The sequence below is a fragment of the Microcebus murinus genome, chromosome 13 (genome assembly GCF_040939455.1).
Source record: "Microcebus murinus isolate Inina chromosome 13, M.murinus_Inina_mat1.0, whole genome shotgun sequence".
NCBI lineage: Eukaryota > Metazoa > Chordata > Mammalia > Primates > Cheirogaleidae > Microcebus > Microcebus murinus.
The window spans coordinates 40323254-40350748 of record NC_134116.1 but is presented as its reverse complement, the minus strand read 5'-3'; the positions used below and the strand labels follow the sequence as shown (position 1 = coordinate 40350748).

The following is a 27495-nucleotide window of genomic DNA, read 5'->3' as shown; positions in this document are numbered from 1 at the left end:
AGTTGACTGTAATCTTCATTTTCATCTACTAGGTATGCTCACAAAGTAACAGGAAAGCATGTTCTCAGTGGCTTGTTCACTGATTCTAAAGGAAACTCCAAGACATTTCATTAGAAGGAATTGTAAAGTGACTATATTTAAGAACAGTTAGCTGGGTGTGGTGGCTCACGCCTGTAATCCCAGCACGCTGGGAGGATCCGTAGAGCTCAGGAATTTGAGACCAGCCTGAGCAAGAGCAAGACCCTGTCTCTACTACTATAAATAGAAAGAAATTAGCCAAAACAACTAAAATAGAGAGTTCATATAGGCCGGGCATAGTGGCTCACATCTGTAATCCTAGCACTCTGGAAGCCTGAGGTCAGAGGATTGTTTGAGCTCAAGAGTTCGAGACCAGCCTAAGCAAGAGTGAGACCCTGACTCTACCAAAAATATAGAAAGAAATTAGCTGGACAACTAAAAAGAATATGTATGTGTGTATGTGTGTGTGTGTATATATATATAAAAATTAGCCTGGCATGGTGGTGCATGCCTATAGTCCCAGCTACTCAGGAGGCTAAGGCAGAAGGATTGCTTGAGCCAAGGAGTTTGAAGTTGCTCTGAGCTAGGCAGATGCCACAGCACTCTATCCTAAGCAAGAGAGTGAGACTCTGTCTCAAAAAAAGAAACAATCACAGCTACTTGGGATGCTGAGGCAAGAGGATCACTTGAGCCCTGGAATTTGAGGTTGCAATGAGCTATGATGACGCCACTGTGTTCTAGCCCAGGCGACAGAGCAAGACCATGTCTCAGAAAAAAATCAGTTCTATTTAGAATTACCTTTTATGTTGAAAGTTTTTTCAATATGATCAATAATTAAATATTACATTGTATTGTTCAGATGTAGTGAATGAAATTATAGTGATTTACTTAAATTTTTAACTTCTAATTTCCTCATAATTAATCTTATGGATAAGTGAATAAGTTTGCAATTTTATCCTTAAGTGTTTTTGTTTTCTTTTTTCTCCTATTTCTGTCAGATGGATAGTGGCTATAATACACAGAATTGTGGAAGCAATACTATGGATACAGTTGGGGCAGAGAGTTATTGCAAAGAAAGTGATGTACAAACCTTTGACGTGGAGACTAAATCTCAAGTTTTTAATATAAAGGTATGGAAAACATATAAAGTTTAATATACTTACTAAATGTTGACTTTTTTCAATATATTTTCCCCCCATTCTGCTTAAAGTTTTGTTAATTATCATCTATTTGTGCCTTATTTTATCTTCATTTTATTTAACAGTGGGAGGAGGTGGTTTTTAAATCAAAACACTTCACTTTTCAAACTCTTCCAATATGGGAGAGTAAGAGAAGAGGCTGTGGGAGAGGGAGAACTAGTTCAACTTTGGAATGGTGCTTGAAATCAGTCGTTAATATTAAAGGGAATAGAAGAGTCAGACATTTTTGCTTCTAATATTGATTTTGCTGCCTTTGAACTATTTCAAAAAGACAGCTCAAAGCTATACACGAAAAATTTTTCATTAGCGAATAGTACAATTTAGACTATATCAAAAGCACTAAAAGCTAAGGCTGTTTTCTTAAAATCCAGTTGCCTTTATAGATTTTGGTTGTTCTAAACAAGGTAACACAAGTATCTTACATACTACAAAGTGTTTATATAATACGAAGGTAGTATAAGGACATTTACTGAACCTTCTAGATATTTTAGTTATAACTACATATTCATAGATGAAGAAACCCATAATTTTAGGCACTAGTGAGGACAATCTTTGATTTTACATGCCTATTTTATTCATAAAGCACTAAACAGCAAGAGTGCAACTGAACATAACTCTCCAAAAGAAGTTTAATGGAGAGGCCACCTTAATTTTCCTTTCCTCCATTTTGCCTTTCTGTTATATTAATATATAGTGTCAGAACAGGTCTCTTCTAAGATTAACTTGCACAAAGCCCATCCTGTTTAGGAGTTGGATTATAGTTATACATCTAAATATAAGTAGGTATTAAGAAAGGGAAGATTCTTTTTGATACAGAATATTGACTTGTAAAAAATGCTATCTTTTCTGTCCCTTTAGAGTTAAGCTAAAGAAATTTGCATTCAAGTTTTTAAAACAGTTCAGATCATAGTTGCATCCTTGAATAGTCCTATTTAAACTGAAAACAAGGTATTTTCTTTTCACAGCAAGAACACACAACACAGAGGTGTTGGATGAAAACAGCAAGTCCTTCTCAATGCAGCAGTCCATAAAATACCTCTATCAGAACCAAAGACTGGCAGAATAGCTCCTCACATATTTTTATGCACAGGATCAATAATGTGATGGTGATTGGGAAAGAACTGCTTCAAGTAACATGCTTAGCTTTCTTTCCCTCCTTAATGTGAAAAATCAAGGGCTTAATTTAGTGACATAGGAACAACACAAAAGCTCCTGGAACTTAAAGTTACTGAATTATAAGTTTATTTTTTATCAATAAATATTTTTATACTTACGTTGAGTGATGTGTTTAACAATATAAAATTGTGACCAAGATGATTGTTCCTGTCCTACAGGGCCAGTGAACTACTTATTAAACCTTACTGATAGCACTCAATTTAGCAGTTCTGAGAACATGTGAAAGTAAGTTAAAACTAAAGGCACTATATTTTTACATTCTACAATGAATATGTGTAAGAAATGTTTAGATATAAAACAAACTTATTAAAGAGGTAGAAAGGAAGTTATAAACGGGTTTCTTAAAATTTTAGTTCTTGGAACTATTTGTTCATTTATGTGGGGAAAATTCTTGGTTCCAGTGATATTGCTCTAGTTACTACTGTTAAACATGTTATTACTAGAAAGGTAGTACTAGCAGCAGCATGATATGTATTGTTATCTGTGGGATAAATGTGTGGTGCTCAGAACAAAATATACCTCCATCCCTAGCGTAAGGATATCCTTTCCAGCTCAAACTTGGCTAAGGAGAAGAATAACCAGGAGAAACAGTGGAGACTGGGGGACACTGGAGTTTGTATAAGGCTTAACCTCTGATGTAACAGTTGGGTTGATACATACATTCAATGCAATTATTTTTTTAAAAACTTACATCCATGTTGGGAGTAGATAAGTATATGACTTGTTTGGAAATACTTTGAGAGAATATATATTTATATGTGCAAACCATCTTTTAAACTGTCTCCATCAAAAGGAAATAATAATTAATTTGTAGCCCTAGGAAATAAAGACATATATTATCATTGTGTCATTTTCTTCCTTACTCTGTACCTTGTGAGCATATTGCTGGTATGCAAAAAACGTGCCTTCTTGTGTACTTGGCTCATCCTCTTCACCAACAAACACACTAACCGTGAAAGCCATCAGCCATTAGGTCCATGGCTAAAGACACTGCATTGGAAAGTTAAGTCTTCAATCACATAGGCTTTAGACCCAATATAAATTTACCTAAAAACAACCACTCTACATAAGAGGAATCCTAGGTCCTAAAGGTAGGAGCCTCCCTGACTGTTGTTTTCTTAATAGTGCAAGTCAAGAAATAAAGAACAAAGTAGTGAATATAACCTGGATTCACATTTTTTTCTGTCAACTCACTATTTGATATAAACCTCAATTTTCTCATCTATTAAATGGAGAAAAGTCTTACGGGGCTTTTTGATTTTAAATGAAATACTCCAGGTGAGCTACTTAGCATAAGAACTTACACTAGAAACAAAACATTCTACATTACCAAAGAGGCCTTAGAGGAAAGTAACATGGTCTGTGATAATCTTGAATTACTCAATTAGGATTAATGCCTGCATTAGGCCTACTTTCCAAACTTGGAAAGATAACAGAGGTCAGTCATAGCCTTACTTTCCCAAGAAGCAGCCCCCTTTTCCTCTATTGCAAGTAAACTATAGCCTAGAGGCAAAAAATTTTAAAGTGACTGGCAGGAAAGTAGTCAAATCAGTACTATTTTGTTGACATGTGAAAAGTACTCAAGCAGTGCATAACTACACTTGGGTCAACTATATGTATAAATGTTTTACTCAGTACCAGGAAGCTGGAAAAAATCAACAAAAATTAAGTGCTTAAATGTTTGTAAATATTGTTAATTATACCCACTTAGTATACCTGGCTGATTTATTTGCCAATCTTTTCTCATTTTACTGCAAGCTCCTTAAAGGCAGAGATGGTTTAACTTGACTGATGATGAATCTGGTAGACTGTTAAGTGCTTTAGAAATTGAAAAAGTCAAGTGTTTTAAAGTAATCCTATTCCAAAATATCTTAAAAACACCATTTTAATCATTACTAATCTCTGTGGTTAACAAGAGAAGTAATCTGAGACACTAAATTATAATGCTTATTTTAATCTATTCCCTTTAATGTGTCCTTAATTCCTCCTCTCCAATATAACCTGATGTAATCACATTTTAAAAGTCATTAATTGTCTGGTTTTTTATTTTATAAGTAACAAGATATAAACATTTACAGTTACATCTCTATTCTTTCTTTGAGCTCTAATGTCTTATGTTGGTGAGACACTGGAGCTGAAGTTCAAAGATGATGATCACACTTCTTACCTGATAATGAGAAAAACCACCATTTTCCCAGTCAGGTCAAATATCCTATTTCTTGCCTTTCTACCAATTCCCAAACATTCACAGCTGTTTGAAAAGGCTTTTTTTTTTTTTTTTTTTTTAAAAAACACAGTAAGAAAACACTTAATTAGGTAAATTAAAGACTGCAAAAGACATTACATACAAAATATTGACAGCTTCCAAGATTTAGAAATTCTTTGCTTCTAAAAATGTTCTCTTCTATAAGAAAATGATAGCTTTTTGCCTACCAATATTAAACAATCAATGTACTTATGCAAAATTAATCTGCTCAATGAGCAGATGAGTTCTCCATTTAAATGATCTGTACAGATCCCTGAAGTTGCTATCCTGTCACTATATTTAAGTAATGGATATTCAATTGAATTCTTCTGCATAAATATTTCTGTTCAATCAGAAATGAAGGAGTAAGATAGGACAGAGTCTCAACAGTTCAATAAAAATGCAAATTTCTAAAATTACTAACGTACTTAAAAGTAACAAACTGTATCACACACTTAGGCTTAGAAGTGTTCCAAGTTTTTGTTTTGTTTTTAAGGAAACCAGTCTGAAGTATTTTTGTTGAAGGTAGTAGCTATTTTTTGAGCTTCATCTTCTTTCTCTCTGGTTCCTTAGGGTCCATGTTTGAATTATCAGTAGAAATGCTTATTCCTGGTATCTAAAGTAATGCAAATGAGGAAAAATAAGGTGATTAAAAGCATAAAATAAGAAATCTCATCATTTTCCCTTTCTCTACTGCTACTTTCAAGTTTAAAAGGATGCAAGGGTAGAGGGTGAAAGGGGTTTTACAAAGTAGATATACTTAAGACACAGTGTTGGTGGTTCAGAAACATAAAAGGTAGATATGGTCTCATAGGTCAGAAACCACCTGTCACTTGGGAAGTGTGTTTTTCACTGTAAAACAGCCTTCCCCATGTTCAGTTTTCTCTAGTGGAGCCACTGTGACTGATGGCATCAGAAGCCTCTGTTGTGTTGGGGCAGAACCAGTATCTTAGGTGAAACACCTACACTTCATCTTCAAAAGTGAACATTTCAAAACTAGAGAAAAAGGACCAGGCAGGAGAACTGAAAGACCTTTGCTTTGGGCACCAAAGGCCTCAGAACAATCTCAGATGCCTGGCATCTTCAGATGGCCCAAGGAAATTAGTGAGAAAATAGGACATGCTATGCAAATATTTGGTCTCTACAATAACAGGATTCCCTCTAACGTTAAACAGAAATAACATAACTATATCCCTCTTTTTGACAAAGCATATACTGTTTGTTCCATTACAACATGGAAATTATAAGTTTGATCTTACCTGTGGTTCTACCAGGGACATTCTGATTTTCTGATGCTGAAGATTAGAAGAGTCTAACATGATTTTTACTTTAACTTTATCAAATATATGGAACACTGTATCTTCTACTTTAAGTGAAGGTATCTAAACAAAACACAGTTTGTCACTCATAATTACTTTCTTACATTTGAGGCTTTGTTCTAATTTTTTTTACAGTTTATCTTTCATAGTAATTTAAAAGTTTAAATTTCAAAATTACTTCCACATTATTAAGCTTCTGGGTGTTCAATATAACAAAAACCACAAGCCTAGCAGTCTCACATAAATATGATCTATTTATGTGCATACTTTCTTCTTTCATTAATGTGGTCCCAATATATATTCATTAATCTCAGGTTTCTCGCCCTACTATTAGCAAATTGTTGGTCTAATAGAGGAACACAAAGGCACTTTGGCTATTTTTTGCTTTGTTTTGTTTTTAAGTTCCCAGATGCCATTAAGAAACCACAAAGATACTCTGTGAATTGTTTAAATCTTCTCAGAACTGTAGTTATAAGGTTAGGGGAATAGGGAGTGTGGCAGTTAAAAAAAAATTTCCTTTAACTAACACAGAAAGTCAGCTAAAAAAAACTTCCTTCCCTAAACTATAAGCAACCATTTATTCCTTTAATCTGCCTGTCCACCTGGGGCAAATCTTAACATGGTATTAAAAAAGAAAAAAAACAAGGACATTTGTATGTGCGGAGATATACAGAGGTGAGAAATGGTGAGTAAAACCATAGCTTAGTTGGCATAATTAAATGTAGATTTTCTGGCATGTAGAGATTTGGATAAATTCTGTAGGGTATAAAATATAATTTTACACTGTTTAGGTCCCATTTGCGAATTGTCAAAGAAAAAGTGCCCCCTCAAATGAACACAAAAACATTAAAAACACTGTACCTCATCATCATAAACAAGCCGTGGCTTTGGTTTGTCCTTTTCTTCAAAAAACACTGTACCTTCTAAGCCATACTTTGGAATTAACACCACAATAGCGTTCTTTCTTACAAACAGAATATAGGCTTCTTCACTTACTATTCCTTTGCTTTTGAAAAATAACTGTAAAGTAACATACAAGGTTATTAAAAATAGCCTTAAAATATTTTGCAAGTAAAAGAATTTTTTTGAAATTAAAAAACAAATCATCTCTTACATTATTGCTAGAAGGCAAATACCTGGGTATGAAAAGCCACTGATGCACGTTGGGCATATTGAGCCATTTTGTGCCGGAAATTGAGATTTTTACATATATCTGCCAGCTTGTGTTTGTCTGTCAACTCTGGATAAGTACAGTCGGCCCCAATAGCCACAGCCAACAGCCGATGAACAATGATGTCTGCGTATCTAGATGAATGAAGGAGAAATAAGACCCATGATATGTTAGTATTCAAATGTCTTTTTTAAATTCAAAATTAACTATTTTCTATCTCCTTTAATTTCATAAAGAAAAAAATACCTTCTGATGGGTGAAGTAAAATGTGTGTATATTGGGGATGCCAAGCCATAGTGATGAAAATCATTATCCATCCCAGAACAGAAGTACACAGCTTGCATCATACAACGAGTGGCTAATATTCTTAACAGGGTGTTTAGATATGGGAAAGTAGGAGACTCGGCCCGGTCCAAAGAGTCAGCCAAAGACTTGGCTGTATCAGTCTTAATTTCCAAATTCTGTGAATAAAAAGGTGGTAAAGAACATTATATTAAACATTTCTAAAGCAGTACCATCATATCTTCAAAATAACTAATCAGATTGAGCAAACAGGGTTTTTGTTATTTTGCTTCCATTCAAAGTAAAGGTAGAGGCCAGAAACAAAACTGTACTGGTCACTATAGCTCAGTCAGAACAATGTTCAGTCAGAACAATGTTCTGAGTCATCAAATTTATCTACTTTGATCTACCTTAGGGAAATGAGTCAAAAATACTTAAATCATTCTTCCTCTACCTAGGTCTTAGGCAGAAATTAGACAAAGAGAGAAAATCCCTCAATATATGGAGTAAGTTTTAGAATAGGAGAGTGAGAAGCCGATTCAGTTCTGATAGACAGAGGTAGGCCATAGGAAGGTCTGAGCCAAAATCAGAAATCAATGCCATCCTGTTAGAATAATGCACTGTAATCTATCACTATTCCTTCCAGCTCTCTCCTGACCAAGTGATCCAAGAAAAACCAATGTAAGCCATAGTCACTCCAGAAGTAACTATGCCTAAATAAAAGTCTACTAACCAGAGGCACACAGCACTGAGAAAATGGTGCCCTTTCTATATTTTCCCTCTTTTCTATGTATGCAATAAATAGACTTCTTTATTAGGGACATAATATGAAGACGGTTTAGCTGAGTTGAAGTAAAGAGAAAGACAAATTATTTGTAAATCTCCAAAGCTAGGCAGTTCATACAAGCCATGAAGCAACACAGGCATAAAAAATTTATAAAAGCAGAGAGATATGGAATAAATTTGTGTCCAAGATACTGCAAATAACTAAGTCTAGAACATCTGGCTTTAACATAGGTGGCTCTTTAAAGACATTAAAAGATTTTACTAAGCAGATGACTTCAATGTAGAAATAGATGACCAATACCCAACTTAAGGTATTTGTTTTTTCATCAAAAGAATCACTGGGGGGGTGGGGGGAGGGGAATGGGCATTTATTGAAACCTTAAAATCTGTACCCCCATAATATGCCAAAAAAAAAAAAAAAAAGAACCACTGGCAGAATTCTGCATCAAAAACAACAAAACTTATGGAGATATGAATATAAATTATTCAGTGCAATAGATAGATCGTAACACAAATACAGATGATTCTTCACAGTATAGCACCTTACCTTTGACTTAGCTGCCTTAACAAGAATTTCATAATTTGATGGAGGTGGTGCAGGATGTTTTCGAAGGAGGGCATGTTCAGAAAATTCTTCATGAATTTTTTTTGCAACAGAGATATTGGCAAGTAACATAAATTCTTCCACCATGGAATTTGTTTCTCTGCCAATGGAAAAAGCATTAAACAAAAAAAGAGAATCTGAGACTTCTATAGATCGTATTTACTCACAGATTACCTTTTATACCAACAAGGTTATGCCATTTTTTATATAAATATTCATATGTGTTGTCCACATGTATATTTTTAAAATCTTATGGCTCTTTCATTTCTCAGTTACTATGCTAACAAATTCTTATTATGCATCTACTGCACGAGTAAATCTTATGTGCCAGAGGAGACTTTACAAATTATACTCAAGAAAAACAGAAGCTTTACTAACTCTATTAATATATAAAATTTAAAACAAAAGCATTTCTACCTTTTACTAGGTCCAAAGAAATTTTTATTTAACTATAAATCCATAAAAATAAAGTTTACCAAGAATAATTACAAGCTACTTAGGTTATACAAATTTTGGCTTGAAAAACTAAAACTTTCACCAATAAATCACTCAAATGATGAGATCATATTTACAGTAGCTCCCCCCACACACATATCCACACACTGCTTTGCAGATAAAAAATGGAGGATTTACAACATTCTCTTGCTCAAGATCTGAGTTATTACAAGTATCAGATTTCATCTATATAATCTGACTTCAAAGCTCTTAACCAATTTGCTAATATTGTTTGTATTCCATGTATAGTTATTGTATGTACGTTTTAAGCATAGCTTAGTAATTGATCTGCCTTCTGTTTATATAGTACTTTCTTCATTCCAATCATTGAACAATTATTAATCTTCAATTCATGTTTCCATTTTTAATAACATGTTTTAACTTCTTGACAAGATTTCTAAAGTACACTAATTTTTAAAATATTAGGAAGACCTCCAATCATATGAGGATAATCTCTTAGAAAAAATGTGTTTTTTCTCTTGATAAGAAATGGGTGATATTCTTTGGCAAAGCTAGAGTCAACCTTTTCCTCAAAAAAGCTCCTAGAACTGGGCTTACTGTTAGTATTTTTTTTAGTATTTTTTTAAGAGACAGGGTCTCATTGTTGCCCGGGCTAGAGTGCAGCGGTGCAGTCATAGCTCATTTAACCTCGAATTCTTGGCCTCAAATGATCCTAAAGTGCGGGAATTACAGGTGTGAGCCACCATGCCCAGCTTCATTGTTAGTATTAACATTAGACATATTTGCATAGAAGTACCCCACTAAGGAACTTTTTAATTGTAGCTCTAAAGCACATACTGGTCCTAAGTAAAAAAATCTAAGTATATTCCTATTTTTAACTCTTGTCATCTACTAGAAAAGTGTATGTGCATGTTTAATTTCAGAATTACCTTATATAACAAGCATGGAAAGAGGCCTAAACTCTAATCAAAACTATCCATGCTTCCTAAATCTCACCTAAAGCAATAAAAGAAAGTAATAGCTAATATGTATGTACTCTTCACAATGCTCTATGAAGTAGGTACCATTATCAATCATACACTATTTACAGACAAATAAATTGATGCATAGAGAGGTTTAAAAAAAAACTAAACTTGTTGAGTAGTAGTGGCAGAAGTGAGATCCAAACGTAGACAGTCTGGCTTCAAGCCCATGGTCTTAATAACTATTCTATCCTATCACAATATATTCTGTATTTAACACTTAAGTAATCATAATCTTTTATTTACCATGACTATTACTAGTCAAGTTCTAATATATCATATATCAAAGCAAATGAATTCAAATTAGAAATTTCTATTATCATTCTATGCAATTATGTATTTGTATACTACATTGTACAGAATTGTAACTAATTGTATACTACAATTGTATAGAATTGTAACTAATTGTATACAATTATGTAATCCCAGTTTTATATAAGAAAAACTAAAGAATGAGATCAAATTTACTTTTCTATATATTTTACAGGCCAAGAAAATCTACAGAAATCATAACTCTAATGGAAACAAATATTTTGGATATAAATGTTTTGGTAATTAATATATGCACTAAACATTAAATTCAAAATCTTATGTACTGCCTATCAAAAAAATTGCATACCTAAGTTCTTTGGTCTGCAGATCTATAGGATCATGAGTTTCACTGTCCATGTGGAATCGAACTTCAGGAGAAGAAAGAGTCAAAGCCCTAAATAAAAAATAGAGAGGTAAATTTCAAGTGAACCAATAACAGAGACAAAATTCTGAAAATGATTCTTTTAAACAGAAAATGACTACAGCAAGTGTGTAATAGTTGCTCTTCTGAAGGCTTTATGACTATCTACTAAGTTTTATGCCCTATTTTCATCTTAGTATTTTAGAGACCTAAAATGCATTTAATAAGAAACCACAACAGCAACTCAATAAAATCTGAGTTCCTTTGCTTTTGAAGATTTGAATACCTTCTTTGTGTAAACTATAGTTTTTACTGAGCTACACTGGTTTGTAATCACTTTTACAAATAAATAAGGTGACTGGCAGTATTTTATTTTCTACAGAAAAAAATGTACTGGGGCTAGGGGCCAACAAAAAGGGGCAAAAGAGAAGCTGCCATGGGTAAAGTTAGTAACATCAGAAGATCCACAGTCCAAAGGTATCTTCCACAAAGATTCAAGCAACAGAGTAGAGACTGACAGACTACTACCACTAATTTGTTACAAGTACTGATGGTTATCAATATTTGGTGCTATGTGTCAGATAACATACTATGCTAAGGGTTTTTTTGTGTATGATTCATTTAATGAGTTGGCATGTTCTCCTTTGAAAAGTAAATTCCCATAAGGCAAGGCAAGTCTAATGTTTCTTCACAACTTAACATTACTTTCACCTGGTCAGTTCCAAATCAACCTAAAACTAAGAATTTTAATGAGGCTAGACAACCCAGAACAATCATGGAGAAGGGAAAAAAAGTGAAGGGGAAAAAAAATAAGAGACTGAGCAAGTTAGGTGAGAAGCCAAGCCCTTTTCTTCCTCAACTCCTCCCCTTTATTAAGAGAAAGCTCCAGTAAGAACATACACTGGAAAGGGAATCTCAACAAATATTCCTTTTCTGCTATGTAGTACTTTTTAAAAAGTTCTACATCAGACCTAATATGTTTATTGATGTATCTTGACATAAAAAGCAATGTCATATACTTATCACATTTTGATTTTTTTCTTCATAGTACACTTAAAATGTTATGTCTACTCATGAATATTCATAATTTAAGAAGGCAACAGATGTCTTTTTTTGCTGATTCTTTTCTTAATTCTCCCTGAGACTGAGAAGAATCAATGATATGTTTTACCAACAGATGACCATCTACTTACAAAATTAAAAATACACTGTTGTTGAAATTAAAAAATATCTTTCCCAATTTTGAGAAGCTATTTTACAAATGCAAATTCTTACCTTAAAACAATCAAAATAAATCTGCCTTCAATTTGTGTTTAAAAACCAATTATTTACTTGGTTTTTAAAATAATTTTTTCTAAAAATTATCATTATACAAATTTTCTTCTGATGCCTGACATACTGTAAACCTTCCACAAAAAAATTGTTGAATAATGTGTCATTTTGTGTCACAAAAAAATCTCTATTTCTCCTGCATGTAAGTGACAAGCTTGAGCAAAACCTTTGCTCTAGTTTGATAACTTTCACTGGGTTTTAATGCATCCAAATTATCTGTACATAGTTTCAAGTTTCACATTTAGGATCATATGAAAAATTCCCAGAAAACTGAGGTGCCTGTAGAGACAGGTGTGGCTCAGCATTAACTACCTAGAATACTGTTGAGAGGCTTGCTCTGTAGTGATGCAAACATCCTACACTCACACTGTCCAGTATGATAGTCATTAGCCACATGTGGCTGCTGAATACCTGAAATGCGGCTAGTAATACTAAGAAACTAAGTTGTTAATTTTATTTAATTTTAATGAATTTATATAGGCATATCTTATGAAACAGTGCAGGTGTTTACACTCCCCAACAAAAACACTTTTAGTAACTGCTTGGTGACCCGACCCTGGATGGGGATGAAAACCCAGAAACCAATATCTGAAAGGCTCATGTACTTGGTTTTCTCTAATAGCTGATGACATCTTTCAAGAATGAAATTTCTTTTAACTGCTTTCTTTCAACAGGTTTGAGTTAACATTCCTTACCTTAAGTCTTTCGTAGTTAGGTAAATGCCATGACATAATAGCTACAGAAGACCTGAATCTGCTCCTTGCTATTAGATCTTTGAGGACTATTTCTATGTAACTTTTTATTGTTTAAAAAAAGAAGGGGTTGAATTAGATAATCTCTAATATCTCTTCCAAATCTAAAGTACAAGGAGGACTTCCTCTACATTTATTTAAACATCTAAAAACCAATGTTCAATCTGGAAACTCATTTCTAATTAAAATTAGAAATAATCCATAAAAGTCTCAAGAAGTTCTTGCCTTCCTAGAATTTGCTCAAGATCTCTAAGTCAAACACATCATTTTTTGGCACAACAAATTACAAGGAAAGAACTCCAGGGTAGTTAGAAGAAATGGGAGTCCATATTCACCCTATTAAATAACTCATCATTGTCCATGATAAAACAATTTGAAGAGTCCACAAATTATCTTAATACTATGATAAACGCATTAAGACATCTTAATAGATATCTTTGAAATATACCCTTTTTCAATTCTTCTTTTCTTCAGAATTTTGGCTAGTTTATTTAGTCCACGGAGACTAGTGGTAATATCATCATTCATTGCTGCCGAATCAATTCTCATCTGTGCTTCGGCGTATGTAAGCGATGCCTGAAAAAAAAAACACGTATTTATTATAAATTATAAAAACTAGTTTACTATGTTCTCACATTTCCACTACATAAAATTCATGATTTCAGATAACCTAAAATCTGTAACAAAAGAAATATTCACAGCTATAATATTTATTTATACTTCATATCTATGATTTCTGGTTCATTAACTCTAATCTGAGACATTACATAATAAGCAAACTTAGTAAGAATAAAAATGGCAATACTGTTAGTAAATAGTTTAAATTTTAATTACTTTCATATTTCAGTTAGTGTAGAAATACTCAAGTAATGCTAAAATAAAATATAGGCAGGTTAGATGTATTCTCTGGTAACTATAAAATCAAATCCTTTCCAGATGATCATTACTCTCCTACTCACTGGCAAATAATTAAGAATATTGTATGAGCCTAGACATCATGTTGTGCAGTATATCATTAAGTACCTAAAAATGGGACAAATCATAGCAGAAAAGATTTAAAGAAATCTTCAATGACAATACAAATATACCAATATTAACTGCTTCTGTTCCTATTTCTCTCCTCATGGAAATCTACCAATTTTTACCATATTAAAAAGAGTAGCTTCATAAGTAAAAATTATAGAAATAGCTAAGAATTTTAGATAATGCAGGTCAGGTCAGATTCCTGGGACAGCTAACTCATCTACTAAGGGCTAAGAGTTCTACTTCTAAAAAATAGTTTATGTAATACATGCACTAAATTATTTTCATGTACTTTTGTTACACCGATCAAGTCTGAGAAAATTATAAACTCATTCTTATTTAAAAATATAAATTTGTGGAGGCTTAGATAATTCACCTATCACTATTTGTCAGTCTAACACTGTTTTCTTTCCAACCACTAGTTATCAAAACAGAGAATGATGCTAAAGGGAAAGAAAAAACATATGAGTTTAGAAAACAGATCAGTAGAAGATAAGGGGTTTGGTAAACCTTGGGCAAAGATTTAGGGCAAAATGAAGAGAACAAAAGGGATTATTCTGGGGAGAAGTACAAAAAAACGAAAAGGACAAGAAAGACAATCTGGCTCCACCTCTGTCTGAGCACAATCTCAGGCTATTTCTACTTGAATCCAACTACGATTTATAACAACGTTTCTATGAGAAAATGTGAAGATGATATACATGCTAAACCACTAATCATTTATAAGTAGGAACAACTTCAGTAACTGGAGTTCCTGAGTTAGGGTATAAAATCATCTATTTGGTCTTCTCTAATATATAGGCTTTTTAAGTTTCTGAATACAGGACAACTACCACATAAACTATTTTCTGAATAACATAATTAAGCAGATAACTAAAAAAATAGATTTTGCTGTAACAATGAAGAAAAATTTAACCTTATACGCCTTACTTTTTCAAATCAATCTAGGAAACTTAAAAGCAACACAGATTTGAAACACTGGAGGTAACCATGAAACTAACCTTTGAATTAATGACACTTTTGGTAAACCTTGTGTTTAAGATTTCAGCATTGTGATTCATTTCCCAAATACATGAAAATGCCAGCCTATGATGGAAAATAAGATAGTATTGACTAATGGGAATCAATTAAAGTAGTAAATACAATGTTCTTATGAAAAAACATGCATAAATACCTGTCAACATTAGATCTTAAGGAACATAAGTTAGAGCTAAGCAACTCTGGAACCATGTCAATCCTCTGTAAAATTCAAAAATAAGTCAAAGATTACTAAGCTATATACACACATTTATTTGAGAGTCTATTCTCACATAGCACAAAGAGCATTAATTTAATAGGAAAAAAAGGAGTGTTCTAGTCTTTGTGAATAGGAAAATAAGAAAATATCTAAAAATCTGTTACCAGAAAAGTACCTATACAAAATTGTTGTAAAAGGAAAGCTATGAAAGAAAACTGGACTTCATGCCAGTGTATCTAAGTTTAAATCTTTAAATCCTGTATACTAAGCATTTTGCTATCCTCTGGAAGTTTTCAATCTCTGGTCTGTATAAGTTTGTACTTAATAACTGACATAAGCCCTAGCAGCTCAATGAATGGACCTCTCTCCAATGTTTAACACTAACTACATGGTGTTTTGAAAGTACTAAAAACAGAGAAAAACTGGATTTTAAAGGAAAAAAGCTACAGAGAAAAACAGAAAAAAGCTTAACTTTCCCCTTTACTTTCATAATTCTTCTCTATTAAGTTTAGGGGAACCAATTTTTACTTGTTATTTAGGTCACCTAATAAAAAAATCTGCAATATTTTCAGGGACTTAAAACCACTTTTTTCTAAGTTTTCCTCCAGCTATTTAATACTATTTCAAACCATTATGGTTCAAGAATTCAAAATTGCACACAACTGTTAAAAAATTTTAAATTTAACACATTTACCTTTTCACAAAGATACACAGTTGTCCCTCTTCTGGCTGATTCTTGATCCAAGGCATTTCCTGGCCTAATAAAATGGCTAACATCAGCAATATGAACACCAACCTTAAAAAGATAATAAAAGGGTGTCAATATGCTTAAATCCAGTAAGTGTACCACTGAAGTTTTAATGAGAAGAAATGTAGCTACACTGATAAAACAACTCAGTCACATCTACCAATTCAACTTTTGACACATGTCCATTAGTTTCTGCGGCTATAACTATATACTTCATGTGAATAATTCACAAACTAATTCTAACCCAGGTCAAAAGAAAATGAACTTGAGAACAGAACTATAATTAGGTAAGAAATCATTACAATTTGAATACCTCCAAATTTCCATTTTCAAGTTCTCTACAATGTAGAGCATCATCTATATCAGTACATCCTGGTGGGTCCACGCTACAAACACACAGATGCCTCAGGTCTTCTCGGTTTTTCATGTCCTATAAGATGCCACATTATAAAGAAATATTTCAGCACTATGACTGCCAACATAGCTCTTTTGAAATCAATAATATCTATATAAAAAAATCTAGTTTTATTTTCTTGATGACAACCACATATCATTTGTAACTGGTGGTTTCTCTGCCTTTAAAATATTTGATATATGCTAGTGTCTGCCCTTCAGAAACATTTACCTTTCACTAAATAAGCAAATGATTTCCATGATACCTAAGTGCTTTACCAAACTAAATGCAGCGGAGGAGGGACCATGATTTTTACATATTTAAAAACACATGTAGAGGGCCAAGCCCAGTGGCTCACGCCTGTAATCCTAGCACGCTGAGAGGCTGAGGCGGGAGGATCACTCAAGGTCAGGAGTTCGAGACCAGCCTGAGCAAGAGCAAGACGTCGTCTCTACTAAAAATAGAAAGAAATTAATTGGCCAACTAAAAATATATAGAAAACTTAGCTGGGCATGGTGGCACATGCCTGTAGTCCCAGCTACCTGGGAGGCTGAGGCAGTAGGATTACTTGAGCCCAGGAGTTTGAGGTTGCTGTGAGCTAGGCTGATGCCATGGTACTCTAGCCCAGGCGACAGAGTGAGACTCTGTCTCATAAAAAAAAAAAAAAAAAAAAAAAATGTAGAAATTATACAAAACTAGCTAAGATATAATAACTTATAAAGGCACTATGAATTCTTTTCAACTTACCCTTTCAGTAATGCTCCAAGGCATCTTTGGCAGAAAGCTAAGAACAGCCTGTGAAAAAGGCTGATGAGGAACATCATGCTCAAGTAATAAAACTTCTGTTTCAGTCTCTTTCTCTCCAACATCACCTAAATTTTTTACGAAGTGTCCCTAAAACCAAAAGCTATTATTAGAAAGGCCTATTTTATAGCTAATTTACACTTTACATTAAATTCTTTAGCATTTATATATCCCTATGTCTAAATGTTCCCTAACAACCTGTTAAAATGACTCCTTCGCAAATTAAAGGTGAAAATGACAAGACTTCTTAACTAATTTATGATAGATACTTCAAGAGGGCTCAATTCTTATATCAAAAAGCATCTATTTCCTATTAACTTTCCAGTTTAAAATGTGCTTCAAATACAATACCTTCAAAAATTGTTAGTTAGAATCTATGTAGAACTCAAAGACTTTTTTCAGAGTCAGTATCAATAAAAGTTATTTCTTTGTTCTCACTAACGTTGACTCAAAAAAAAAAAAAAATAAAAAAAAAAAAAAGTTAGGCCGGGCGCGGTGGCTCACGCCTGTAATCCCAGCACTCTGGGAGGCCGAGGCGGGCGGATTGCTCAAGGTCAGGAGTTCAAAACCAGCCTGAGCGAGACCCCGTCTCTACCATAAAAATAGAAAGAAATTAATTGGCCAACTAATATATATAATATAAAAATCAGCCGGGCATGGTGGCTCGTGCCTGTAGTCCCAGCTACTCGGGAGGCTGAGGCAGGAGGATCGCTTGAGCCCAGAAGTTTGAGGTTGCTGTGAGCTAGGCTGACGCCACGGCACTCACTCTAGCCTAGGCAAGAAAGCGAGACTCTGTCTCAAAAAAAAAAAAAAAAAAAAAGTTATTTCTTTGGAAATTTGAGTGAAAGTAACCATATGATTTATACTGGAATTCCATAAAATTAATTTTCAAATTGGAATGCTATTCATCAGATAACTGTGAAATATCCTAAGTTTCAGTACAAATCCTATGTAGAAGTAGATTTTATTTTAATTAAAAGCACCAATATCCTAAAGTAAAATTAATACTTTAAGCTTACATTTGGATATCTGGAATTTCTGGGCCAACCATCAATGGCAACAATAATTCTCCGTCCTTCTAATGTAGAAGCCTGTCTGGTTTCGATCCGAATTCGAGGGATTCTCTTATCAGCAGGTGTAAAAAGATGTCTTCTTGACTAGAGAAAATTGGGAAAAAAAGATTTCACACACACAAAAAATGTGAGGATGGAGGCAAAGGGAGGGCTATAAGTCTATGGAATGTTTATCATTTTTTTAAAGAGAAAGAAAAACCAGATCAGTGCAAATGCCTGATCTAATCTGTGTGCAGAAAGGAGTAAGATATGTATTTGTATGTGTGTGTGTGTGTGTGTGTGTGTATATGTGCATGCATGGGAAAGTGACTTAATAGCAAAGATCCAGGTTGTTGAAGTTTCCAGTCTAAGTCTTTGTGAGCTGCCTTTGTTCTACCGTTTAGCATTTTTATAGTGACATCCTCTGTTAGAACTGAGTTACAATAAATAAAGTGGTTCTAGACGAAAATAAGCTTAAAAAAATGTTTTATCATTTTTTATTACAAAGCAACGTGCTCTTTACTCACCTCCTTGATACCAGACTTGGAAAGCATGCCACAATATGGTCGCCAATTCCTTTTTATTATTCCTACAACTCTACCTGTAGGCTTTAACATTTTTTCACTTACAGCAGTCTTAAGCTGAGATATAAAAATAAAAATCTTCAGTTATTTTTCCTCTAAGTATAATGAGGCAATTTCACTTCAAAATCAGAATATGTACATGAATGATAATATATTCAGGCAGTAAATTATGACATAAAACTACAGAATGTTGATGATTCAAAATTCTAGACACGAACATGCTAAACCAAACCATGGAAATTGTTCCATAATAACCACAAAAAAAATCAAAAAGCAAAGAAAAAATAAATATAACTGAATAAATATGTCAGAACTCAGATTTAATATGAGGATTTACCAACTAAAACACACACACACACACACACACACACACGGGTCTGGGAATTAGTAGACTAGGATTTTAGTACTAGTTTGCATTAATTAGCTCCCTTTGGACCTTTATAAATTCATTAAAAAAGATAAGTACCTTCAAATATTCTTCTTTATCCAAAACAAAAATACAAATAAAAAGCATATACTGGCCGGGTGTGGTGGCTCACGCCTGTAATCCTAGCACTCTGGGAGGCCGAGGCGGGTGGATTGCTCAAGGTCAGGAGTTTGAAACCAGCCTGAGCAAGAGCAAGACCTCGCCTCTACTATAAATAAAAAAGAAATTAATTGGCCAACTAATATACATAGAAAAAATTAGCCGGGCATGGTGGCACATGCCTGTAGTCCCAGCTACTCGGGAGGCTGAGGCAGGAAGATTGCTTGAGCCCAGGAGTTTGAGGTTGCTGTGAGCTAGGCTGACACCACGGCACTCACTCTAGCCTGGCAACAAAGTGAGACTCTGCCTCAAAAAAAAAAAAAAAAAAAAAAAAAAAAGCGTATGCTACTAGAAATAGCAGGAAGGACCAGGCATGATGGCTCACACCTATAATCCCAGCATTTTGGGAGGCAAAGGCAGGATAATTGCTTGAGGTCAAGAGTTCAAGAACAGGCTAGGCATCATAGTAAGATCTCATCTCTACAGAAAATTAAAAATTAGCTGGGCATGGTGGTGTGTGCCTACAATCCCAGCTACTTGGAAGGCTGAAGTAGCAGAATCATTTGACCTCAGGAATTCGAGAGTACAGTGAACTATGATCATGCCACTGCATCCTCGCCTGGGGCAACAGAGCAAGACCCTTTCTTAAAAAAAAAAAAAAGAAAAATTATCTAAGAAATAATTGAAAACATTCTCTTCATAATATATATAGCAACAGAGAAGGAATAATTCAACCTGCCCAAATGAAAAGGCCCTCACACACTCTTAATTTCTTTTACCCTACCGTATATTATGTTGGGGAATTTTAACATTACATAAAGCATTTTAGAAACTTTTAAATTTATATTTACTTGGCTGGGCGTGGTGGCTCACGCCTGTAATCCTAGCACTTTGGGAGGCCGAGGCGGGCGGATTGCTCAAGGTCAGGAGTTCGAAACCAGCCTGAGCGAGACCCTGTCTCTACCAAAAATAGAAATAAATTAATTGACCAACTAAAAAATATATATACAAAAAATTAGCCGGGCATAGTGGCGCATGCCTGTAGTCCCAGCTACTTGGGAGGCTGAGGCAGTAGGATCGCTGAGCCCCGGAGACTGAGGTTGTTGTGAGCCAGGCTGACGCCACGGCACTCACTCTAGCCTGGGCAACAAAGTGAGACTCTGTCTCAAAAAAAAAAAAAAAAAAAAATTTATATTTACTTAAACCTCACTTAGATCACATACTTGAATGTCATATATTTCCAGCTTCATGCTCAAATTAAGTCTTTTTGTATTTAAACCCATTTATTTGAACAAATTAAGACATTAATTTAAAAGAAAACTTAAATACTTAGAAGGGGGAAAAAATCAATTCTGTGTTAAACCTACAGAACTATAATTTCATTCAATCAATATGAAAGCAAGAAGACTTAACTTTCCCCAAAGTTGACAGATTACCTAATAATACAAACTATACAGAGAAAAAATAAAACCTGTTTGGTTTCATACCATTTGTTCTTTCTCCTCTTCTTTCTCCACATCATCTTCATTTAGACCTTCATCATGTAAAACAACAGAAGATGGTGCTACCCACTGACTCTTGGGGAAAAGCTCCACAGCCACAATATCTTCATGAATAGCTCGGTTTAAATGTTTAAGTCCTTGTATGATTATCTATTTTAAACAACAAATGGCATGTGCAAATATTTTTAGTGGCAATATAACAGTGGGAAGGTCACGTACAGAAGTTTATATATACTCTGAATGTCTCTGTGTAATCTCTATTTCTTCTTTTATATTTTTTTCTTTCTTTACAGTCTTCCTTAATCCTATACGCTTAATTTCTCAATGTCAAGCAGAAAAATCATGGGTCAGAAAATACATTTTGTGTTCATGGTTCCCTCATAATTTATAATCATACCAAGAGACTTTGGGAAAATTACTTAAATTCTCTAAGTCTCAGGGCCTTCATTGGTAAAATGAAAAAAATAATACACTAACCTACTTTTATAGGTTGGGTTGAATATTAAATGGAATGATGAATGTAAAGAGAAGAGTACCCGGCAAAAAATGGTTGCTATTTGCTTTAAAGGGTGTGAAGCTTCTGCATATGCTATGCAAGCAGTATTTACCATAACTGGTCATAGTATACAAAATAGCATCTAATGTTTTATTATTTGAAGGACCAGATCTTTATGCTCTTTAAAGTAGACTAATAATAAACAGTTGTTTTCTTCACTAAGTAGTTTTCTAAAAGTGATTAATTCTACTAGTATCTATAATCTCCTGTATAATTGCCTTCAAGCAGATAAACTGAGAAAATGAAGCATATTTAAGTTCTCCTATAAAATTTTAAACACTTATTTTTAAAAAGTAGTTTAGTGTATAAGGAACTTATTTACACACTTGCCTCTTTATTTTCTTCACTGTCTCCATGAATCCATACAGTAGCTTCTAAGTAATTTTCCCTGCTGGCTCTAAATGTTCCTTGAAGATATGTACCAGATTTTATGCCTTGCTGTAGCTTACTTAAGGGAAGATGTTCTGTAAATATTACTTTTCCACTTTCTATTTCATTCTATGAAATAAGAAAACCAAAAGATACAGTCACTAAATCTTCTATTTGTTCAATATACAACTATCACCAATATCAGGTAATTTTTAAAATCTATATTATGGTATATACAACTCTATGAATTTGAGATATAGCACAGTGTTTCTTCTAGACGAGAATAACCAAAACAACTTTCTATGATAAAGGAAATATTTTTTGTGATGTCTAATATAGTAGCCACTAGGCATAAGTTTCTCTTAAGTACTTGGAAGATGGACAGTACCACTGAGAAACTGAACTATTAATATATAGTAAATTTAAACAGCTAAACACAACTAAGTGGCTGCATATTAGGCAGGGCAATCCTAAATCTGTATTTAAAAAATCAAGTCCAACTTTTATCTTCTCATTTCTATTTTTTTTTTTTTTTTTTTGAGACCGAGTCTTGCTTTGTTGCCCAGGCTAGAGTGAGTGCCATGGCATCAGCCTAGCTCATAGCAACCTCAAACTCCTGGGCTCAAGCAATCTTGCTGCCTCAGCCTCCCGAGTAGCTGGGACTACAGGCATGTACCACCATGCCCGGCTAATTTTTTCTATGTATATTAGTTGGCCAATTAATTTCTTTCTATTTATAGTAGAGATGGGGTCTCGCTCTTGCTCAGGCTGGATTCGAACTCCTGACCTCGAGCAATCCGCCCGTCTCAGCCTCCCAGAGTGCTAGGATTACAGGCGTGAACCACCACGCCCGGCCTCATTTCCTTTTGATTTCATAAAGTAGGTGGTCAAAGGTAAGCAGGGATGAGAGAAATGCTGTAAAGACTGGATTTACGTACAATGTCCTATTACATAAAACCTATTTCTATAACAAAAGCTACCATTTACATTTACCATAGCTATGTGTCAGGCTGAAATGAGAGTTGTATTAATGCCATTATCTCATTTGATCCTAACAACAATGCTGTGAAGTCATTGTTATACCACTTTATATATGAGGAAATGAAGGCTCAGGGTTTAATTATTCCCTTAGCACTCCTCGTATCGGCTAGTGCAGTGACCCCTTTATAAGCCTCTCTGCCTCTATCTTCAGTTAATAAAATGCATCACCTTACACACTGACATTAGAGTGGTCTTAGGAAATACAATAATGCCATTTCTAATCATCATCCCCTGCTCCCACCACCCATATTCACACACTCTTTATTTCTCTTACCCTACCATATGAGGTAGGGAACCAGAATTCTATCTGCTATTTTCTTCTCTTCATAGCAGCCCTTTAGGGAGATCTTTATAAGATACTTGAAAAATTACTAACCTACATATAGAATAAATTCTAGGTCCTCATTATCTGTTCTGTTCTACCTCATCTTATGACTCCCCTCTCTCTTCCTTTGGGTTTTATGCTCTGTATCTGCATTGTCAGCCACTTCTTTGTCAAACAGCTACCACTTATTCATAAATCAGGCATGGATTCCATTATTTTTTTCATCAACCAAATAGTGCCACAATGTGCCAGGTGCTACTCAGGTTGTGGGGATATATCTACTTTAGAAAGTCATACCTTTTCCAATTCCAGCTTATCCACTGATATTCCAGTTTTTAAATTTGGTAACTATAAACCTAATATCCCAAAGTGCCTATTTTAATATTTTTGCTTTTCTAAAAGAAAATATAACAAACTCAAACATACCCCTTCATCAGACAAACAAGCAAGACGATCTATGAGTTCAGGGTTGGCAGTTAGGCTCTTTACATATTCTTCACCTGAAAAATCAGTTTACATTTGTCTTGATAAATTCAAGCACTTTTTTTTTCCTTAGGTATAAAAGAACATGGATAATCTTGTTTGTCAATTTTTTTAAAAACAAAAATCTGTTGATGTGATCATGCCTAAGCAGAGGTAATGAGTCCAGTGTATCTTTAAGCTTTTATTGCTAAAACAATTGCAAATAAATGGTGAGGGGAAAATTAACAGTCACTGGGCACCACAACTTATTTAGCTTAAAAACTCTGAGAAATTAAAAAATGCAAAAATATCACATGAAGTTATACAGAACTATGAAAATATTAAATATACACTGAACATCTGACCACAGGCCTGATAATAGTTTTTATATGCATTTGTACATATGCACTAATTGCTTCTATAACACATTTAGACTTACAAGTAAAAGCTGGAATTCCTTCTTCTACAGCTTTCTCTTTGTTTTTCCTGTCATTTGTTATGAAAATAACTTGCAGCTGGTTCTCTGCTGATACATTTTTCAAATGTTCATTGTACCATTTTGCTGCTACTCGAATGGCTCTATCATTCCTGTCATTTGCATTTTCTCCCTGCTCTTGTTCCACATAGGTTTCTCTAAATGTAAAGTAAAAAAAAATTGAATAAGAGGAAATCAATAGAAACAAGGATATGTAAAAATTCTTAGGACATAAATGCTTAGGAAACACTAAACTGAAGTCAATGGCATATACTTCTCTTGAATGTATTCAGATTTATACCTCAGAGAAGAAATAAGTAGGACTCATAAGTTTTTAAGAAAATAATTGCTTAGAAAAGAAAAATATCATGTTATTAATGGGACAATAAAAAGGCTAATGCAATTTTATTTTACAAAAACAAAAAATTCAAGATCAGAATTTATACTTTAGGCTGAGACAATAAATAACAGTTTGTTGAAATAAACTATAATAAAACTTTACAGGTCTGATAATAAGATTTCATTCGAACTGTAGATTAACACCAATTCCTAAACACTACAAATAGTATGATTAGATGATTTATGATCACATGATTCATAGTCATTAAATGCATAGGGCATATAAATTATCCATGGTAAACATAAATGGCAGAAGCTATCTAGAGACTGAAAGACCAGATATAGATATGATGGTAAAATACTCTTTTTAAGTTTATCCACTCTGAACTCCCAAATGTATCAACGCATTTATCTATTTCTTTAAATCTGTTCTTCAAAGCCAGATTTAAGTATAATAGCAAAATTCAGTACAATAGCTTCTAGTCTAACAAGAGATTCAATTTTAGAATTTTAGATTGATTTATATTAATAGTTTTAGAATTCTTTTATTCTTCATCATTGAATGTACTTGCTAATGTTTTTAAGCTTATTAGTGAAAGATATAGTCATAAATTTTTGAATTGGTTATAACAAGACTTGAGTAATAAAATTTAAATGAGATTTGCCTAAATGTCCTAAGAGTCTTCCCATAAACCCCAATATTGCTAAGGCGTATTCACTGCATTTGAGCTAACAAAATTGCTAACCCCTGGTTAGGAATCTGATGATCACGCTCCAAAAAGCTGGTCTTTCTGCACTGAAAAACAAGTAATGTTTCTATTTCTGGATTTCATGGGGGTGCCAGGAATAAGAAGTCTGTAAGTGCTTTACTGGTATTCTTTACAAGTATAATATTTAAGCCTGAGATACAAGAACACAGAAGAGGTATTTGAGAAATTAAGGTTTTCTTAATTTGCATAATCTGATAGATCAGACTGCATTACCAGAATTCTGCAGTCTAATCCAATGGTTCTTAGGGTAAATTTGCCCCGAGGGGACACTGGGCAATGCCTAGAGACATTTTGGGTCATTATAACTCCGTAGGAGGAAGGGGGCCGGTTGCTACTAGGTAGAGGCCAGAGATGCTGCTAAAACATCCTAGTGTTTGAGACAGCCTTCTCACAACAAAGATTTCTTTGTTGTGAGCCCCAAATATCAGCCCCAAATATCAATAATGCCAAAGTTAAGAAACCTTGATCTAATTTAATAAAAGCATCACAGATACCCATCACAGATTATTTATGCAACATAATATGCAATATCATATTTTCTAAGACCGTGCATTAAGTTCAAAAATGGTTGTGAACCTGAAACAAAAAATTCTATTTCTTAATCTAATCTTCCTCAATGTAATCAGTTGTAAGGTAATAGTTTAAACTTTTAAAAGCCCATTAAGAATAAATCTGCTTTAAATTTTTAAACCACTCTTTCACAAACTCACACCTTTTATTACTTATGTTGGTTATTCACATAATATGATATAGGAATGTAGGCAAATCTCATCTTCCAAGATTCTATTGTTCAACTCATATAACACCAATTCCAAATAAAAACATTTTGGAAACAAAAGTTCTGACTGGGGCCTAAGAGTTAGCAGCCCTTGTTTCTAAGCTTGATTCCATCAATGCTTGTGTGACCTTAGTGAGTTCCCCTTAGCATTATCTTCTGTACAGCTGTTTTAAAACAAACTTAAGAAATCTATTGCTTAACTTCTGAGAATGTCACAAATTACTCCCAGGATCCCTCTCCCAAATGTAGCTGATCTAACAAGTTACCTGTGATGCTCATTAGTGAACGTATAGAAATGCTTCTCTCGGTTATTTGTCACATCTCGTATCCGTTTATACACAGGGGCACTCCGATTTCTCACTTCTTGGAGAACTGTTTGTAATACAATTACATTCCTGATGGCAGGGTCCTCAAGAACATCAATCTTGAAAGAAAGAAGGAAGGAAAGATCAATTTTTTCTACATTCACTTGTATAGTGTTTCTGTCAAACAGTTTAAAAACGCTAAATATGCATTAAGCCAAGGAGCTATTTGGCTCCAGAAAAAGTGACAATAGTCACTCAACCCTTCAGGTCTACTACAGTAGAGCACACTTAAACAAACCAATCACAAAACTTCGTAGAACCAAGGTTATTAATAAAGAAAAACGTTGGCCCAGATAGTTTTCATTCGCAGGCACTTACAAGCTGCCTGGGAGTCGCAGGCTGGAGGCCACAGAAGCCCAGGTCCCCGGCCTCCAGGCACTTACAATCTAAGGCAAAAAAGACACCAGGAGTTAGAAAATTAACGTGTCTAAAATACGACTCCAAGAACTGAATGAAACAGTGCAAGGAAAAGAACGTCGGCCTGGGGAACAGGAAGGTTAGGTCCCGATGGGGTTTGCTTCTCCCTAGGTATCTGATACTGCCAAAGACCCGCCGCCCTGGGCCTCAGTTTCCCTGTCTGTCACACCCCCTGGTCCTGGGGCCGCTCTGTCCGCGGTTCGTCCGCCCGCCGACGCACCTGGTGCAGTAACACGTTGGTGTCAGGCAACAAGTAGTGCGGTCGCGGGCAGAGGCTACTGGCCGGGTCCTGGGGCTGCGGCTCCAGGGCCGGCCCCTCGTGCGCCCCGCCGCACGCCGCGCACCCGGGCGCCCCGCAGCCGATGTCGTCCCGCAGGTAGTGCTCACGCACGATCTTCATCACACCGCCCGCCCGGGTCTTTTTTAAGAACGTCTTGGACTTGAGCATCTTGCCTCCTGGCTCAGAATCCCAATCCCGGTAGGCACTCTTCCGGCGAAAGGCTTCAAGCTAACCGGCCTCTCGCACAACTATACCACACCCGGAGGTTCGCTCCTTCCCGCTCCAGGATATCAGCGAGCACCTCTCGCGGGAAAACGCCGAGACTGACGTTGGTTGGATCTCTGACAGTCGCGAGGATTGGGCAAGAGCGAGGGAGGAGCTTAGCCTCGAGCCATTTCCGCCCGCGGCCTGGG

General features: G+C 34.8%; 2 protein-coding genes across 3 annotated transcripts in view; one reads left to right on the top strand and one right to left on the bottom strand.

The window, feature by feature from the left end:
* Nucleotides 1-2491, top strand: part of BORA (BORA aurora kinase A activator) — a 30378-nt gene extending 27887 nt beyond the window's left edge. For both annotated transcript variants that reach the window (XM_076009381.1, XM_012774111.3), the window contains 2 exons: nt 1017-1148; nt 2183-2491. In XM_076009381.1, coding sequence (XP_075865496.1) covers nt 1017-1148; nt 2183-2248 — 198 coding nt within the window. In that variant the 3' untranslated portion in view covers nt 2249-2491. The remainder of the gene's footprint in view (nt 1-1016; nt 1149-2182) is intronic.
* Nucleotides 2492-4420: 1929 nt separating this feature from the next.
* DIS3 (DIS3 exosome endoribonuclease and 3'-5' exoribonuclease) lies at nt 4421-27464 on the bottom strand. Its single transcript, XM_012774108.3, has 21 exons — nt 27023-27464; nt 26287-26444; nt 24098-24291; nt 23623-23696; nt 21792-21959; nt 20891-21055; nt 18821-18934; nt 18261-18398; nt 17185-17331; nt 16357-16473; nt 15990-16091; nt 15233-15297; nt 15060-15144; nt 13484-13611; nt 10898-10984; nt 8744-8900; nt 7375-7589; nt 7094-7262; nt 6819-6977; nt 5898-6020; nt 4421-5254 (listed from the first exon to the last, which is right to left on the bottom strand). The coding sequence occupies exons 1-21, from the start codon at nt 27248-27250 to the stop codon at nt 5171-5173; spliced, it is 2877 nt and encodes a 958-aa protein (XP_012629562.1). The 5' UTR covers nt 27251-27464; the 3' UTR covers nt 4421-5170.
* Between the last annotated feature and the right edge of the window lie 31 nt (nt 27465-27495).

Bases quoted from the DNA above. Each gene is read 5' to 3' on its own strand.
- DIS3 (XM_012774108.3), bottom strand. From the start codon at position 27,250: ATGCTCAAGTCCAAGACGTTCTTAAAAAAGACCCGGGCGGGCGGTGTG. The intron at 17,332-18,260 runs GTAAGCTTAAAG...TTTTGGTTTTAG, and splicing joins GAAATTCCAGATATCCAAAT to GGACACTTCGTAAAAAATTT. The intron at 8,901-10,897 runs GTATGCAATTTT...TTCCATTGGCAG, and splicing joins CTGCAGACCAAAGAACTTAG to AGAAACAAATTCCATGGTGG.